At 39.6% G+C, this 15,983-nt stretch overlaps 1 protein-coding gene across 2 annotated transcripts in view; it reads right to left on the bottom strand.

Moving 5' to 3' along the window:
• igsf9bb (immunoglobulin superfamily, member 9Bb) overlaps positions 1-15,983 on the bottom strand; it is a 154,860-nt gene that overhangs the window by 48,514 nt on the left and 90,363 nt on the right. The window contains exons 10-14 of one of the 2 annotated variants that reach the window (XM_080866694.1): positions 15,770-15,886; positions 15,070-15,220; positions 13,981-14,104; positions 6,295-6,470; positions 4,028-4,254 (exon numbers count right to left, since the gene is read on the bottom strand). In XM_080866694.1, the coding sequence (XP_080722820.1) occupies positions 4,028-4,254; positions 6,295-6,470; positions 13,981-14,104; positions 15,070-15,220; positions 15,770-15,886 (795 nt within the window). The remainder of the gene's footprint in view (positions 1-4,027; positions 4,255-6,294; positions 6,471-13,980; positions 14,105-15,069; positions 15,221-15,769; positions 15,887-15,983) is intronic. The other variant, XM_080866695.1, reaches the window with a different exon arrangement.

Here is a 15,983-nt window from a genome sequence, read left to right as displayed (position 1 = left end):
AATGTATATTTGTGAATGTGGAGATGTTATATTGGTTTCACTGGTAAAAATAAATAATTGAAATGGGTATATATTTGGTTTTTGTTAAGTTGCCTAATAATTATGCACAGTAATAGTCACCTGCACACACAGATATCCCCCTAAAATAGCTAAAACTAAAAACAAACTAAAAACTACTTCCAAAAACATTCAGCTTTGATATTAATGAGTTTTTGGGTTCATTGAGAACATGGTTGTTGTTCAATAATAAAATTATTCCTCAAAAATACAACTTGCCTAATAATTCTGCACTCCCTGTATGGACGCAAACGCGCGTTGCAACTTCTTATCTGGTGCGCGTCTTTTATTTTGACAGCGAATGCACACACGCGGACCACTTATGTGCACCCGTGTAAATAACATAATGTTCTGCTGGGTGTGTTGTTGGTTTTCCCTCGATTTCTGAGTCGACAAGCGCCTTTGTTACTGGGACCAGTCATTTTAGAATCCACGAGAAATGCAAGAATTGCATTATTGCTCAGTCTGCAATATCTTTCCCCGAAAAATAACACCAATTGCAAATAACATACTAAAAATAAACCTGAAAATCAGTTTAGAACAGCGTACTATGTTGCAAAGAGTGAACTACCACTGGCACAATTTAGCAGTCTTTGCAAACTTCAAAAAGCAAATGGCCTCGATCTTGGTTCCACTTGCCTCTTTACCCGTGACTTCAGTGGAAATTTCAAATTCAGGATCTGACACAGACTGATTCATGTCCTACACAGTTCTTACAAGTTCATAGAAATTTCTGTTCAATTAGAACCAAGTATTTGAGTTGATGATTGTAATTTTTATACAATGTTGTAATTTGTGTTTCAACAATTTTTTGATTAATGTTTTGTTTCCGTTACAATATTATACTTGTATAAGTATAATATTAAGTACAATATTATACTTGTATAATATTGTAACAGAAACAAAACAGGAAACAAATCATCAATCAAAAAATTGCTCTCTTTTTTATTCGGGCTACTTAAATTTATTTTGGGCTACAAAAAACTTGTATAACTTGTATATGTAAAAATCAGCTACAACATTACACCAGTCCATCCAATCATGTGCACAGATGCACTGCACAGTGTTTATTAACCATTTACAAAGTTTCATCAAGATCAGCTGCAGTGTTCTAACAGCCGTCTAGTTAATTATTTACAAGCCAGTTATTAGCACATAAATATGCAGTGCACTGAGTTGTCAGCTCAGTTGTGAGAACAGATTGAAGATTTAGTTGCGGTGCAGCAAATGTCCACTTTAAAACATATACACATATGTGAGGAACCAAAGAGAGCTTCCATTCTGGTCCCATGACCTAAAAAATGCAGTGAATTTCCAACAGAAAAGTTACACAAGCTAGGTGTGATGTGTGCATCTGTGAGACTGAGAGCTGGAGAGAAGAGTATGTGTGGGTGTTTGCTGTGCAATGGAAGTAGAGATAAAAGCATCTGCATAGAGCTGGAAGTGGTGGTTAGATTAAAGAAAGACGTTTGAAAGTGTCGTGGCAGGAGTATTAGCAGACAGGCGGAAGAGTTGAAATGCTGCGAAAAAAGCAACATCCATCAACAGTGATATACCATTTGTTATAATGTCTCTAGGAAATGTACTGTGTTCTATTAAAAAGCATAAATTAATAAATTATAATGACACAACGTATTCCATTCTTATTATTTTCATGCTCATGCATGACCCTTACATACCCACATAGGTAGAAGCATGTGTGTGTGTGTGTGTGTGTGTGTGTTTGTGTGTGTGCCAAATGAACTAAGGAAAAAGACAATTTATGTTTACCCCACAGTAAAACTTGCACAGACAGATAGCGAGCCAAGTCAGCTGTGCATACCTGTGTTGTTACTATGACAACCAAGCTGGCTACGACAGGGGATCTTCAGAAGCTACCCTGGCAACATAGGCCTATAGCAACCTAACTAAGGGATGGTTCAGGATTACTTGATCCAGTCCTAACTATGAGCTTTGTCAAAAAGGAAAGTGTGAAGCCTAGTCTGAGAAGGCTACTGTCTCACCACCCTGTTGCTGGGCATTGTGGGAAAAAATTCTATTAGTTATTTTTTTTCATCGGATTCAATGTGTTTCTCAGCTCTGTCAAGCTTAAAGGGCCCTTTTTACTCCTTCATGATGATATAAGGTATTTAAAAAAATTAACATAGGTATAAATAATAAACAAAAATCTTAGTTCTGACTAGACAAAAGCTTCAAATATCATAGAAGAACAAAAGCAAAATGGAAACCTAAATAACAGACATAAATAGAAAATAATGTCTCAAAAAATATAATAAAATTTTTTTTTTGTTGAGATTCAATTATTTAGTCATAATTTAGGTATTTCAATTCTTTTATTTTTAGCATAGTTTAATCATAAGATTATAAGATTATATTAGACTAATACAGATATTATTCTATTATTCTATTCTATTATATTATTAGCTGGTACTAGTTGCTCCGCATGGTTTACAAAGCATCTTATTTACCTTAACATCGAAAGTGAAATGTCTCCACATGTCTACTCTTCTCTTCCTCTCAAGCGTTAATGTTTTGTTTGTTTTTTATGTGAAACAGGGAGCATGGGAGCCAACTGAAAGTCCTCTCCCGCCCTGTTTCTCAGCAGCAGATCAAACCTTACTGTACGAGGAGACTACTTCTGATTGGATCACCTGCAAGCTCGTTCCACCTTTCTCCACAGTTAATTACTTGTGATTGGATCTTGTCCACCGGTCCGTCGTGGTGAAGAGGGAGCTGAGTGTAAAAGCGAAGCTCTCAATTTACCAGTCGATCTACGTCCCTACCCTCACCTATGGCCACGAGCTGTGGGTAGTGACCGAAAGAACGAGATCGCGAATACAAGCGGCGGAAATGAGCTTCCTCCGAAGGGTGGCTGGCCTCTCCCTTAGAGACAGGGTGAGAAGCTCGGCCATCCGGGAGGGGCTCAGAGTAGAGCCGCTGCTGCTCCACATCGAAAGGAGCCAGCTGAGGTGGTTCGGGCATCTGACAAGGATGCTTCCTGGGCGCCTCCTAGGTGAGGTGTTCCGGGCATGTCCCACCGGGAGGAGGCCCCGGGGCAGACCCAGGACACGCTGGAGAGATTATATCTCTCGGCTGGCCTGGGAACGCCTTGGTGTTCCCCCGTATAAGCTGGAGGAGGTGGCTGGGGAGAGGGAGGTCTGGGCTTCTCTGCTTAGGCTGCTGCCCCCGCGACCCGGCCTCGGATAAAGCGGATGAAGATGGATGGATGGATGGATCTTGTCTCTTCAGAATATTTTCATCTTGTTTTTATTTGTTAATGAAAGTGTCAGTGCCCTTCGTCATCATTTTTGTCCTTGTGCATTTATTTTTATTTAGTTATCGTCTTGTTTTTATCAGCAAAACTATGATGAAAATTACTAGTCAATGAAATTGAAATAGGAGCTGGTTTCCTCAAAAGATTACATTGATATCTCATTGATATCTCAAGGCTACATCCCATTTTGCTTTTGGAAACACTAAAAATCCCAAGCTGTACTGTGAGGTCTCTGAGATATGCTGGAGAATATTTCTTTCTTGTTGGTGTTGGTGAATAACTGCTGTGCCATAAAACAAAACTTTAACCTCCTAAGACCCGAACTCTTTCATGGCATGCATTTTTAATTTCTCTTTGCAATTCTCTTTGTTCTATAGAACACTATAAAGTCACAATTGAGTAATGATGTGCAAAACTCTTTATTTGGTGTCTGAAGACAGCAGCATTTTTCCCGGGTACAAAAACAAAATGAGAAAGAACAATTGTTCCCGTTTGAGCAATATGGCTCCTTTGAAAGCCATCTGAAAGAGCAAAATTTAGTACTGTGGTCAAGACAACCCAAAATGTGATGCCATATGTGCACGCCAGGTCCCAGGAGGTTAAGGTCTTTAACCTTCCTCCATGTCTCAAGCAACCTCTTAGCTTGGAAAGACGTAAGTCTGGTTTTAAACTTCCATTTTGTATTCAGGCTTTTACCTGGATGAGATCTCGGGCAACCAACTCTGTCTCCCCTGCAGGAATGCTGTCGTCCAAGACCTCCCATCGCTCCCCCAGGCGAAACTCCATGACATAATGCTGGATAGGTGCTGTGTGATTGGCAGGCGGAATCCAGGTGAGCAGGACTCCCTGCTGCGTGCGATTGGCTGTGAGGCACCGTGGTGGGGTAAGCAGCACCAATGGTTCAGGGGTACTTGTGGGAAATACTGGAAGAGCATTTTAGAGTTGAAAATGTCTGTTAAAGATTCAGTTATCTTGAGCAAGTAGCAAGTGTCCATTGGCAGGATAAAAGTGAATCAGCTCCCCTTTACACACTGACACTATCACACATTTAAATCTAACTGTGACAATAATGGTGATGCATTATATCAAAGCCACCACATACACCACATTTATAAGCATTTTATTCTGGTAGCATATATGTCAGTCACAACTTAGCATTTTTTGCTAGCACCCTTACAGCATTTTCATCTTTAAGGTATGCTAAATTTAATCCAGCCTTGCTAAACTGCTATTTGAGCGGTTGCACTGCATACATTACAGAGGAATTTTGACTCAGATTATCTTTTAGCATTAATGTAAATTCATACATTTTGTTTTTATTGTATTTTAAGTTCATCTGGGTTAAAAGTAACTTTTGTTGGACCATCTAAGACGTAAATTTTTTGACTTGAATTTATGAAGTGGTTAATCGTGAACAAGAAAGAATTAAACTAGACTGGTAGTTATACAGCACTTTTCTATTCAATTGTCTATTTATCTATACCTACTTTAACCACCCACACTCCAGCAGATGACCAGGGGGTAATACGGTTCAGTATACTGCTCAAGGATACTTTGAATCCTGGAGTGCAGGAGCCGGGGATCAATTCACTTTCAACTGGAAGACCTACTAGGCGACCTACTACCTGATCCACACCTGCACTAATAACAGTTCACTCTGTTCATTTAACAAAACTTTTAAAGACACAAAACTAGCAAGTTAGCAAACATCTGATTGTGGAACATTTGGCAAATCTAACAGACAGATTTCTTTTTCATAGATCATAATCTTTGAAATTTTGTGTTTATTATCTCTCTTAATTTGAGTGCCTCGTACGCTCATATGATCAGGTGAAAAATAAAGTAAAGGCTTTACATCCAATCAAATGAATGTTATTTAGAATTGTAGCTTACATATGAAAATGTAACCAGCATTTGTAAACATTTTGACCTACCAATTTATTCGTTAAAATATTTACACCCATTCTTTCAAACTCGTTCACTAACTTCGGTGGTAAAAACGTGAATAAAGATGTTTCCAAAATATCTATTAGTTCTACTTTTTCCAAAGACGCCACTATAAGCTGATTGTCATTTAGATTTAAAAAGTTTAAAAGTAAACAAAGGTCAGCAAATGAACCACTGAGCTGGTGATTGTTGGTGTAACCTTCAGGTCTATGAGATACTAGAAGTTAGTTCTATGTATTGGTGTAACGACACAAAACTGATCCTGACTGTGTTTCGATTAAAATGTTTCTTTGCACATGATGGTTAAATATGGTACTAAATATATCACACTAGTGTTTTTATTTGAAATGATGGGGAGTTGGCTGTTTTCTGTGTATAGAAGACACAGTAGCATTTTTTTTAAATTCAGTTTCAACTCAGCTTCGGAAGATAAGAGGTAATAATAACTATGTACCTCACTTCATATTCAATTTAACTAACTTGCCAGCAATTCACTTTATTATTCACTGAGACAAAAGTATTCTGGGAAAATTAAACTAATTCTTAAATGAAAAAAACCATTTAAACATTTAAACCAACATTTCATGAATAAAGGTGACATGAAAATGCAAAGATATCACTATTCCTTTAGTCTGTGAAAGATCACACGACCAGCACTCACACAGAGAGTGTTGTTTGGCCTCCCCGGAGCCGATGTGTGAGTTGTTAACTTGTTAGACTTTATTTACAGCACAGATCCTCCTGAAATTACTTCTCTACTACTGTAGTGTGATGTTTAATTGGAAGAACATAAGAAGTGCCTTTTTGTGCCTTTTAATGATAAATATTAGAATGCAAATTAAGATCAATATAATTTAAAATAGCCTACTACTTTTCTAACACTTACATGACATGAAAAACATGTCCGGATGATTTTTCTTAGTTCAGTGTTTTTTGCAGCTCTCTCTACTTGCCTGCCAAAGCTGTTTTATTATTGGATCCTTTCCTCCTGGTTAAGCAGTAGTGGGTGTACTCACCTAGTGTGTTCACAGTGACAACCTCGCTGAAGGGGCCTGTGCCAAGCTTGTTTTGGGCCAGGATGCTAAACTGGTATGTTGTCTCTGGCTCTAAGCCGGGCACCACCATCCAGTCGTGGCCTCCAGGCACAGGTATGGAAAGCCAGTCATACGGACCTAAACGCTCCCTCTTCAGCCTGCACAGGAGTCATGATGAGATGCAGGTACACAGACAGGAAAAATATTGAAGAAATAAATCAGGAGGTGAGAGGGAGACTTTTTTTAAATCTTTCGGACAAAATGGACATTTATTTACAAGTTACAACTATATTCAAGTCTTTTCTCAGCACAAGTTTCATCACACAGTGTAGCGCATTATAATGATTTATCATAATGTAATCTATTTGATCTCAAACCTAAATTCAACATTGCATAGGTTAATTGTATGGATCTGAATTGAATTGAATGTACCACATATTTTATTTCATTGTTCACAACACAGTTTTGACTTGATGGTATTAAGCCCATGCCGAGCTCAGCTTTGCAGTTTGCTGTTTGCCCATGCCACACATTCAGCTGTGCCTCATCAATCAAATCAAGCAGACAACTGTGCGCAAACAAAAACAGCAACAACCTTCAGTCTAAAGCACTGCCATAATAAAACTTTACAATCAGCTCTCAGGTACCAAGAAATGAAGTAACTTTCTTTAACACATTAACTACGACCTCGTTTCCAAAAAAAAGCTGAAACACTGTGAGAAATGAAAATAATATCATAGTATACAAATTTATAAATAATTTATATTTAAGTGAATATATTTTTAAATAAATGCTATGTGGTTAAAATACAACAGAAGCAACATATTAAAATCTTGAAATGTGTCTACATGTTGAAAAATATATGCTTATTTTGTACCTGATGACAGCAACACATTTAAAACAGTTAAACTAGGCCCACGTTTTGCACTGTGTAGCATCATTTCTTCTTTTACCAATGGTAAACATTTAAGAACATAGGAGCATAATTGTTATGATTTTAAAGTCTCATTCTTGCTTGTTGTAGGATCTCAGCTGCTCAGTACTGTAATTTAAGGTCTCCTTTTTTGGGTGAAAATAAATGCTGCTCCAAAACCTGTACATATCATTCAGTGTTAATGGATTATCCACAGAGGAAAATTCACCCATGGTAACTAATACATAGCACTGCAATTGCAAATTATAAACTGTATGACAGTGACATCATGGTCTCTATTTTAGCCTTGCAGGATGAGGTCTGCATAATTTCCATAACTCCCCTGCGGTCATGCAGACCACAAAACTGTTTTGCAGTTTCTGTCAGTCCACCTTACAGTGCTGTCAAGAAGTATTTGCCCACTTCTTGATTTTGTAGTTTTTATCAATGGGATAACAACAATCATCATCTCAAATGACAAATGTTTGGAGGTGCTTGCTGAAGCTGACGGAAATGACATAAGGGAATGTATAAAGAAGAGGAAAAACCTGAGAGACCTATGGGGCCTTACACATTTGAGATCATTGAGCAAATTTTAATATTAGACAAGAATAACTCGAGTAAATACAAAATGCGAATTTAAAATGATTATTGAGGAGAAATGCTATCCAAACCTACCAGGCCCTAAATTTAAAGTAATTGCCCCCTAAGCCTAATAACTGCTTGTGTCTTCCTTCATAGCAAGAACTCAATCTGGTCGCGGCATATGGCCGCCCCTTCCTGAGCATGGCTCTGCTGGAGGTTTCTTCCTGTTAAAAGGGAGTTTTTCCTTCTTACTGTCGACAAAGCGCTTGTTCATAGTGAGTCATCAGTTTGTTGGGGTTTTCTCTGTATTGTTGTAGGGCCTTTACCTTACAATACAAAGTGCCTCAAGGCAACTGTTGTTGTGATTTGGCGATATCTAAATAAAACTGAACTGAATTGAATTGCAACTAAACATTTGCAGTATGTCAAGGCTCACACTCAGATGTGAGACACTGAAGCAAAAGTTTAGCAGATTTACAGCAAGCATGGAGCAGGGTATTGTAAATGGTCTGTATTTGTATAGCGCTTTATTGTCAGAGTGGAATGGGCAGTCTGGCAGGGAGATAGTCCACTTAATTCTCTCTCTCTAATTTTACAGATGACTCACTTCCAGGTTCTCTCTCTGAAGGTTTCTCAAGACTGAAAGAGTGCACAGAGGAAAGCTGGGTTTGTTCTAAGGCTTAGAACAAACCCAGCTTTCCTCTGTGCACTTAGAATCTAAGCCATTCCAGTCAAACACAGTGAACACACAGAAGCCAGACAATGCTACTTCAGTAACTCCAACAATCTAGCAACCCATCTGAGCCTTAAGTATCAGATGGGTTAACGTTCCACACAGGTGGGTTGATTGGCAACAACTTCCAGGTGTGAAAAACCAGGAGGGTGAGAAAACCTAGAGGAATCCCGCCTCTGAAACAAACAGAGTAAACCCACGCACACACTGAAAGGAGACAGGGAGAGCAAAAAAAAAAACCCACAAAGGAGAAGAAACGGACAGAAATGGCACACAGGAGCACCAGGAGACCGTGCCAATACCATCTGTCATGGTTCTAGGTCATTTGACCCAGCTTTTGGGGTTATGGTTTCTTTGTGTTGTAATTTTTTAGTTTTCTATTATTTAGTGTTGAGTTTATCTTTGTATTTGCTGCTATGTTTAGTTATAATTGTTTCCATGTTGTCTGGTCGAGGTGTCTCGTCTCCTCTTCCTGTTTACATGTTTTCCTCCACGTGTTTTGTTCCATGTCTCCCATGCCCGTCATGTCTCGCTCCCTCTGTCAAGTGTCCCCTCTCGATCCCTCTCTCAGGCTCCTGTTGTCACAGTCTATATCTCACTATGTTTCCTGTTTTATTTTGACAGTCTTGCGTTCCATGTTCAGCGTGTGTAGTTTTGCGTCCCCTGTGGCATTATGTTCATTTGTGTCAGCTGTGTTTCCACTTCCCTCGTTACCGTTCTGTGTATTTATGTTCTCTGTCTCCCTTTGTTCATTGTGAATTCAACGGTTTACCTCCTGACGTCTCCGTGGTTCATTGTTTTCAGCATTTTCAGGTTTCATGTTTTAGTTACTCCCACTCTAGGTTTTGTTAGTTCTCGTTCTGTTTATTTTCTCGTTTGTTTTCATGTGTTTCATCTGCCTCAATAATGGCTCCACACCACAACACGCCGGCTACTCGGCCGTAACACCGCCTGCTTAATAGGAGCCTCTTAGTGACATACTGGGTTTTTGGAATACTTTTGATGGAACCCCTTGACCAGTGAGGGATCCAAAATGGCAGACCATGGAACCCTGTGTCTTTTGTCTTGCACATAACCCCAATCAATAACTCCCAATCACCCAGGTAGGTGGGGAGGGGAAGGGGGGGGGGGGGGGGGGGGATTGGAAAAAGGGCACAGAGGACTGAAACAGACAGGTTTCAGCTAATGAGTTTTGGGTCTTAGGCAGTTTCAAAGAGACAGTGACAGGGTTGATTATGATCTCCTTTTTGTAGTGTAGTTGAAAGACAGTTTTTTAGATTCATCATAATTTCATACTTTTGAAGACAACCTGACTTTTTGACCTGGAAGGTACGCAGGTGCCAAAAGATGACGGCTACCCAGTCACTTGGTCTCTATGTTCTAAGCAAGACTGCTTGGGTTGCTCTCTTTAACTAAAGACAGCGACAAAGGTGATGCTAAACAGATGGAACAGAGCTCACCTTCCTGAGATGGGACCAGTGATAGCTGGTGACTGAGGGACACCTTGAAGAGAGACCTGTAAACATGGAGGTCATGTAGTTGTGAGCATACTCTAGCCAGGGAAGTTGCAAGCTACAAGTGCACTACTCACAGAGGGTCCACTTCCAGTTCCTGGTTAATCTTTTCAGTCTGTCTGAGATTGGAAACCAGAAGAGAAACTAACCTAGACACCAATTGCACCAATTCCAGCCCTCCAGACTCTAGAGGTGAACTGTGAGCCAAGATCAGAGACAATATCCTAAGGAATTCAGTGGTGACAGAACACACATGGTCAGTAAGTAATTGAGCAGTCACTAATGAAACAAAATAGGCAGCCTTGGAACACTGATTGACTATGGTCAGTGGCACTATGGTGTTACCTGACGAAGGAGACAGACCGGCTACAAAACCCAAGGCTCAAAAAAGACTCAATCTCCAGGGCAAGGAGTCCAACGATGCATGAATGGGCTCATACTTGGAAACTTGGAACTCTAGCAAAGAATACATGCCACGTAGCGTGACGGGAGTCAGTCATATGGCCGCTTAGAAGACAAATCCACATCCAGGGGGATAGAATTAGGCACAGATGATGCCAATGAATGATAGATTCAGGGGCGATCGTGGCTCAAGAGTTGGCACTTCGTCTTGTGATCGGAAGGTTGCCGGCTTGAGTCCCGGCTCAGACAGTCTCAGTCATTGTGTCCTTGGGCAAGACACTTCACCTACTGGTGATGGCCAGAGGGGCCGATGGCATGATATGGCAGCCTCGCTTCTGTCAATCTGCCCCAAGGCAGCTGTGGTTACAACTGTGGTTTGCCTCCACCAGTGTGTGAATGAATAGTGGAATTGTAAAGCGCTTTGAGGGTCTCGAAAAGCGCTATATAAATGCAATCCATTATTATTATTAGATGTATTTTTCCATTACTTCGTTTGGCTCGTCCATAGAGACGGTTTGTGGGGAGAGGTGATCCAGGAAGGACATCAATGGAACAATCATTTTTTTCCCTTAATAAATGAAATCATTATTAAAAAAATACTGGTGGCAGCCAATGGTGGTACTCCTCCTAGCCTCCTAGTAGGTGCACATATGGTATCAATTTTAAAGATCCTACTTTGTTCTTAAGTTATTGCATTCATAAGATTTTCAGAAAACTTGACCTCTGAAACCTAACCTTGAGGTCAAAGTCACTGAGATTTGAACTCATCCAAGATTTCTGGTATCAATTTCTAGTCCTAAGTCACTTCCTTCTCAATGGTCACGGTTTCCTATGAGATTTTCTGTAGATTCACTTAAACTGAAGCTCCTACATCACTTCGTTTTCGAGTTATGACATTCACAAACTTGGGTGTCCACGTCACCCGCCCCATCAGCCTTTTACAGAAAAACTGCATTTTGTATTTACTCAGGCTTTCTTTGCCTAATATTAAAATTAGTTTGATGATCTTAAACACATAGGTATGTCAAGGGGAAGGGCGGAAATATCACAGCACTGTAAGTGAACCCACAAAAAAAATGTTTCATTTCCAGATCTTATTTGAACAACTTCCACCTTTGTCTGGCAGGGTTTAGACTTGCATGAATGCAGCAAAACAGTGTCCACTTAGGGTTTTCAGAATCATCTCTGTGCTGATGTTTGGACCTATACTAGTACCCTAAAGTGCTTTAAACAATCAGTAAGTGTATCAGCTGTAGTGGAAAGGTTTAAAGACCCTTTTAAATGACAGCAGAAGTATAGAGGGATCTGATGCTTGTTGTCAGTATGAAGATTAATTAATATTAATTGAAGCAGCTGCCTCCTTGTTTTTATATCTGTGCTGCTCTCTGGTCTCATCACTGTGTTACTAAAGTATGATGGGTTGCGGAGAGCATGTGGGGCTTAATTTAGTCGAGCCTGATCCTGTGGATGTGAACACGGCATCGTAAATATCAAATGAACTTCACACCAGCAATACTGCTGATGTTTAAGCTAATGATCCCTAATAATCTTTACTTGCATATTGTGTGATTTGTGGCAAGTACAAGTAGTACTCTCGTGTTTAATGTTGTAAACACTGTGCTATAAAGAAATCCACAAATATGAGGAATCCCTTCAAATTAGAGCTGGTTGTATGGAATATGGAATAAAGCACTACATTTTCCTTGACTGTCTTATTTATTTTTCAGTGAATATGCTCCCAAACTCGTGTGTAATGACTGGAAAATTGCTTAAGAGGGATTATTCTAAATTGCACTATCTCACCTAATTAGAGACTTCATGTGGTATTGACTTTGTCTATAAAAAGCACAGCTGAATGTTACAGTTTTTTTCTTTTACAGTGATTTAACGTGTGCCAGCAGAAGAGACTCAAAAGCTGAACACATAATACAGTCTTGCTAAACTGCCAGATAAAGATACTATACCATCCTCCAGACAATAATATCAAAAACATGGTGCATTACTGTAAAAAGACCATGAGACCTTTCCTGAATTTTGCCTAAATCACTCACTGAATTTTTGTATATCTTGAGTAGTTTTTGTGAAACGGGTGAAGAGCTGATAGGTGACTTATAGCCTTCATTTTAGGGAATGACCAGTCTCATAGGTGCATTTCTCTAATGAAACTAATTAACCTGTTTAACAAACTATTCTTTCAATTCAGACATTAAAATGAAATCATAATTTTCAGGTAATAGTTTGATATAGAACCGTTTAAACTAGAACCATAGAACTGGAGAGGGCACCACTGCTACTCTGATAAGCAAGGCTAGTTTTTGGCAGCAGCACTATATCTGATGCTCGCTTTATGTCTTTCACTATTTAAGTGGTGAAATTTAAGACATTCGTGTCTTACGTGCATCTCTAGTTTGACAATAACTGTACTTCATAAAGTAGAGATGCATCTTGAGCAACTACCAGAGTGAATTATTTCGTCTGTATCAATTTTTTGTCATTATGTTTTCAATACATTTTGTTCAGCTGAGCTATTAATACTCTATAGCAGCGGTCCCCAACCCCCGGGCCTCGGACTGGTACCAGTCCGTGAGTCGTTTGGTACCGGGCCGCGAGAGTTGAGGCTCAGGTGTGAAATGTCTGGTTTTCAGGGTTTTTATCGGTTTTCAGCGTTATTTTGTTATCGTTTTTTATCGTTAACTCGGTTTTCCTGGGTCTTTTCACGTGTGTTATGAATAAATCTTCTTTTTTTCGGTACCGGTACTAGTTTTATTTTGTTGTATTTATCCGCGACACCTTAAAGGCCGGTCCGTGAAACTATTGTCGGGCATAAACCGGTCCGTGGCGCAAAAAAGGTTGGGGACCGCTGCTCTATAGTACTGGATTTAAAAAAAAATCTACTTCAGTCTACCGGAGTTTCTTTGACATCTAATAACTACACAGTGTTCACATCGATCATCCAAAATGCAAATGGTTCCCTTGCAGACCTGGGTTAAAATAGTACCACATGTTCCCTAAAGAAGTTTAAACACCATAGACTTTAACATGTAGACTTTAACAACCCAGGATTAGCAGCACATCATCAACTCACTTTGTACTGCATTATACATTTTGGACATCTCAGATGTAAGAAAATATAAGAATATAAGAAAAGAAATTATTGTGATTCAAAATGTAACAGTACCTGCCATGGCTAAAATCTTGTGAGACTGAACACATATTTTTAACCCAGGCCTTTTCCCTAGTCAAGCAGTGGCAAAGCAGCAGCAGCAGCAGCAGCAGAACAGAGAAGTCTGGGTTGAGTTCAGTTTAGTTGCTGTATTTTTTGTTATTGTTTTTATTGCGTTCCTCAAGAAAACTCCAAGAGCAGAGATGAAAACTCACAGACACTCGAACTCCATGTATTTTCCATCTCTACGTTTTCACAACTGTTCTGAACACAACCCTGGAAAATACATTTTCAGAAATAACAGAGGACACATTGGAAGAAGAAAAAGCAGGAAGCAAAGCATGCTAGGATGACTCACACATGGCCATACCAGACTGAGAATGTCTGCTGGAAACCTCCATTATATCCTGCTTCCCAAGACACATTGGCCAAAGTGGAGAACGCAGCCACATGGACATTGGTGGGGGCGTGGGGGCTTGTGCCTGCAGAGAGGGGAAGCAATTTTTAAAAGGGCACATTAGTCACCGAGTTGCCCTGCTGTGGTACCCTACATTTATTTTACCTGTCAAACAAACTTATTGTGAGCTGAGTTGGGTCCAGTAATGTAAAATTTTACCTGCATAGTAAATACTACCAGTAAAATGGCTCAATGTATTGTTTACTTGTTATACTTGAGCCAAAAAAACCAGGAAAATAATTTGGAGCCAGTGGGATACAGCCATTGTATTCTGCTGATTTGACTGGCTTACATCCATAAATGAGGCACAGTGGTCAGCAAGAACAAAGGCCAAGACAAATAGGCCAAGGCAAACAAGACCAATGACTGCTCTTGGAATTTGACAAGTTATAACTAATTACTGAGCAAAACAGTTCAGAAGTGTGTGATTTTGTTGCTCTGTATTGCATCGTTTAAAGAAAAAGTTCCCCTGCGTCTTTTGTAAAGACGTGTGAGAATTGCAACTATAAGCTCCGAATTGAAAAACAGCAATGAAATGAGTTGAGGTTAGCATTCACACAGCAGTTTCTTCAGAAAATGCATTTTCTAGTTATTAATTATAGATTTCAACCAACAGTTCAAGAATCTCTAACACATAACAAAATGTTACTTTCTAAGCTAGTTAGCTACAGTTAGCTAGTAACTTAGCATTTAGTATTCTAATAATCAGTTAGATCAACCCTCCCTCCCCACTACCATCAATTTAAATGTAGTCAGTTCTGGCTCTAAATAACCATTTTTAGTCTTTTCCTTCAGAGTTGCTACAATATTGCCAACTAATCTTAATCTGCAACATAAAATTAAAAGTTTGGCAGTAAGAAATTAGAAGCTACTGGGGAAAGAGGCCTTGGTCTACAGCTAACACTATAGTTGCTAAAGAAAGAGAATTTGATATTTGTACGTGTGCGTCTACATATCTATATGTGTTTGTGCATTTATGTATTCAGGTACCTATGACTTGGACGTGCGTGCTGGCAGTGATGCTCGTGGCAACATTGGTGGCGACACACTCCCACTCCCCATGGTCCTCCTTTGTGAGTGACTTCAACTGTAAGCTGCCTCGGGGCAGAACATTGTGCTTGCTTTTACTGGGCTTCCCTACCTGCAATCCACCCGGAGCATGGAAAGATAGAGCCAGCCAATGCAAAAGATAAAGAAAACAGTGCATTGGCATGTGTCATACAAAATGTACACTTAAAAAAAAACAACCCAAAAACAACCAGTAGTTTAACAGCTACTAAAAAGCCCAACCTACCATCTGACATCTGCAACAATACAAAATGATAAAATGTGTGTTCAGTAAATGAGAGACAGAAACAATAGCTAATCATACAGTAGTCAGTAAGCAGGATTAAACACACCCCATGATTAAGAAAAGAATTGAGAGAATCTAATATGTTCCCTGATTGCATTTTTTATAGACATCATTAAAATGTGATTAAAAATGCTACAATGACATACAGTACAGTGAAATTAAAATCGGAGCATCCACTACAGACAGTGATTTTAGAAATGAAGGTTCCTCAGTGGAAAACAGTGAATGTGACATAACACAACAAGAAGCACCGACTAATGAGCTGCCTTACACATGAGATTCAGTGGACAGGCTGTGCACATGTAGGGAGGATGTATGATGTGCAAGGGGTTTTACCTTCCTCCATGTGATGTTGGGAAAAGGGTCTCCCTCTGCTTCACAGGGGATGACCAGTTCTCTTCCAGCCTCCTGCCTGTACACCCCTCCAGGAACCACTGAGAATTTGGGAGGGTCCTGCCCAGAAAGAAATTGAGAAGAGCTGTCTTCACTGAAGAGTACACATGAGTGAAGTTGCATTTAATCCTGGACACAGATGGATGCTTGTGCCCTT

Source organism: Rhamphochromis sp. 'chilingali', assembly GCF_963969265.1.
Source record: "Rhamphochromis sp. 'chilingali' genome assembly, chromosome: 19".
NCBI lineage: Eukaryota > Metazoa > Chordata > Actinopteri > Cichliformes > Cichlidae > Rhamphochromis > Rhamphochromis sp. 'chilingali'.
The sequence above is the reverse complement of the archived record's forward strand: the minus strand, read 5'-3'. Positions and strand labels throughout refer to the sequence as shown.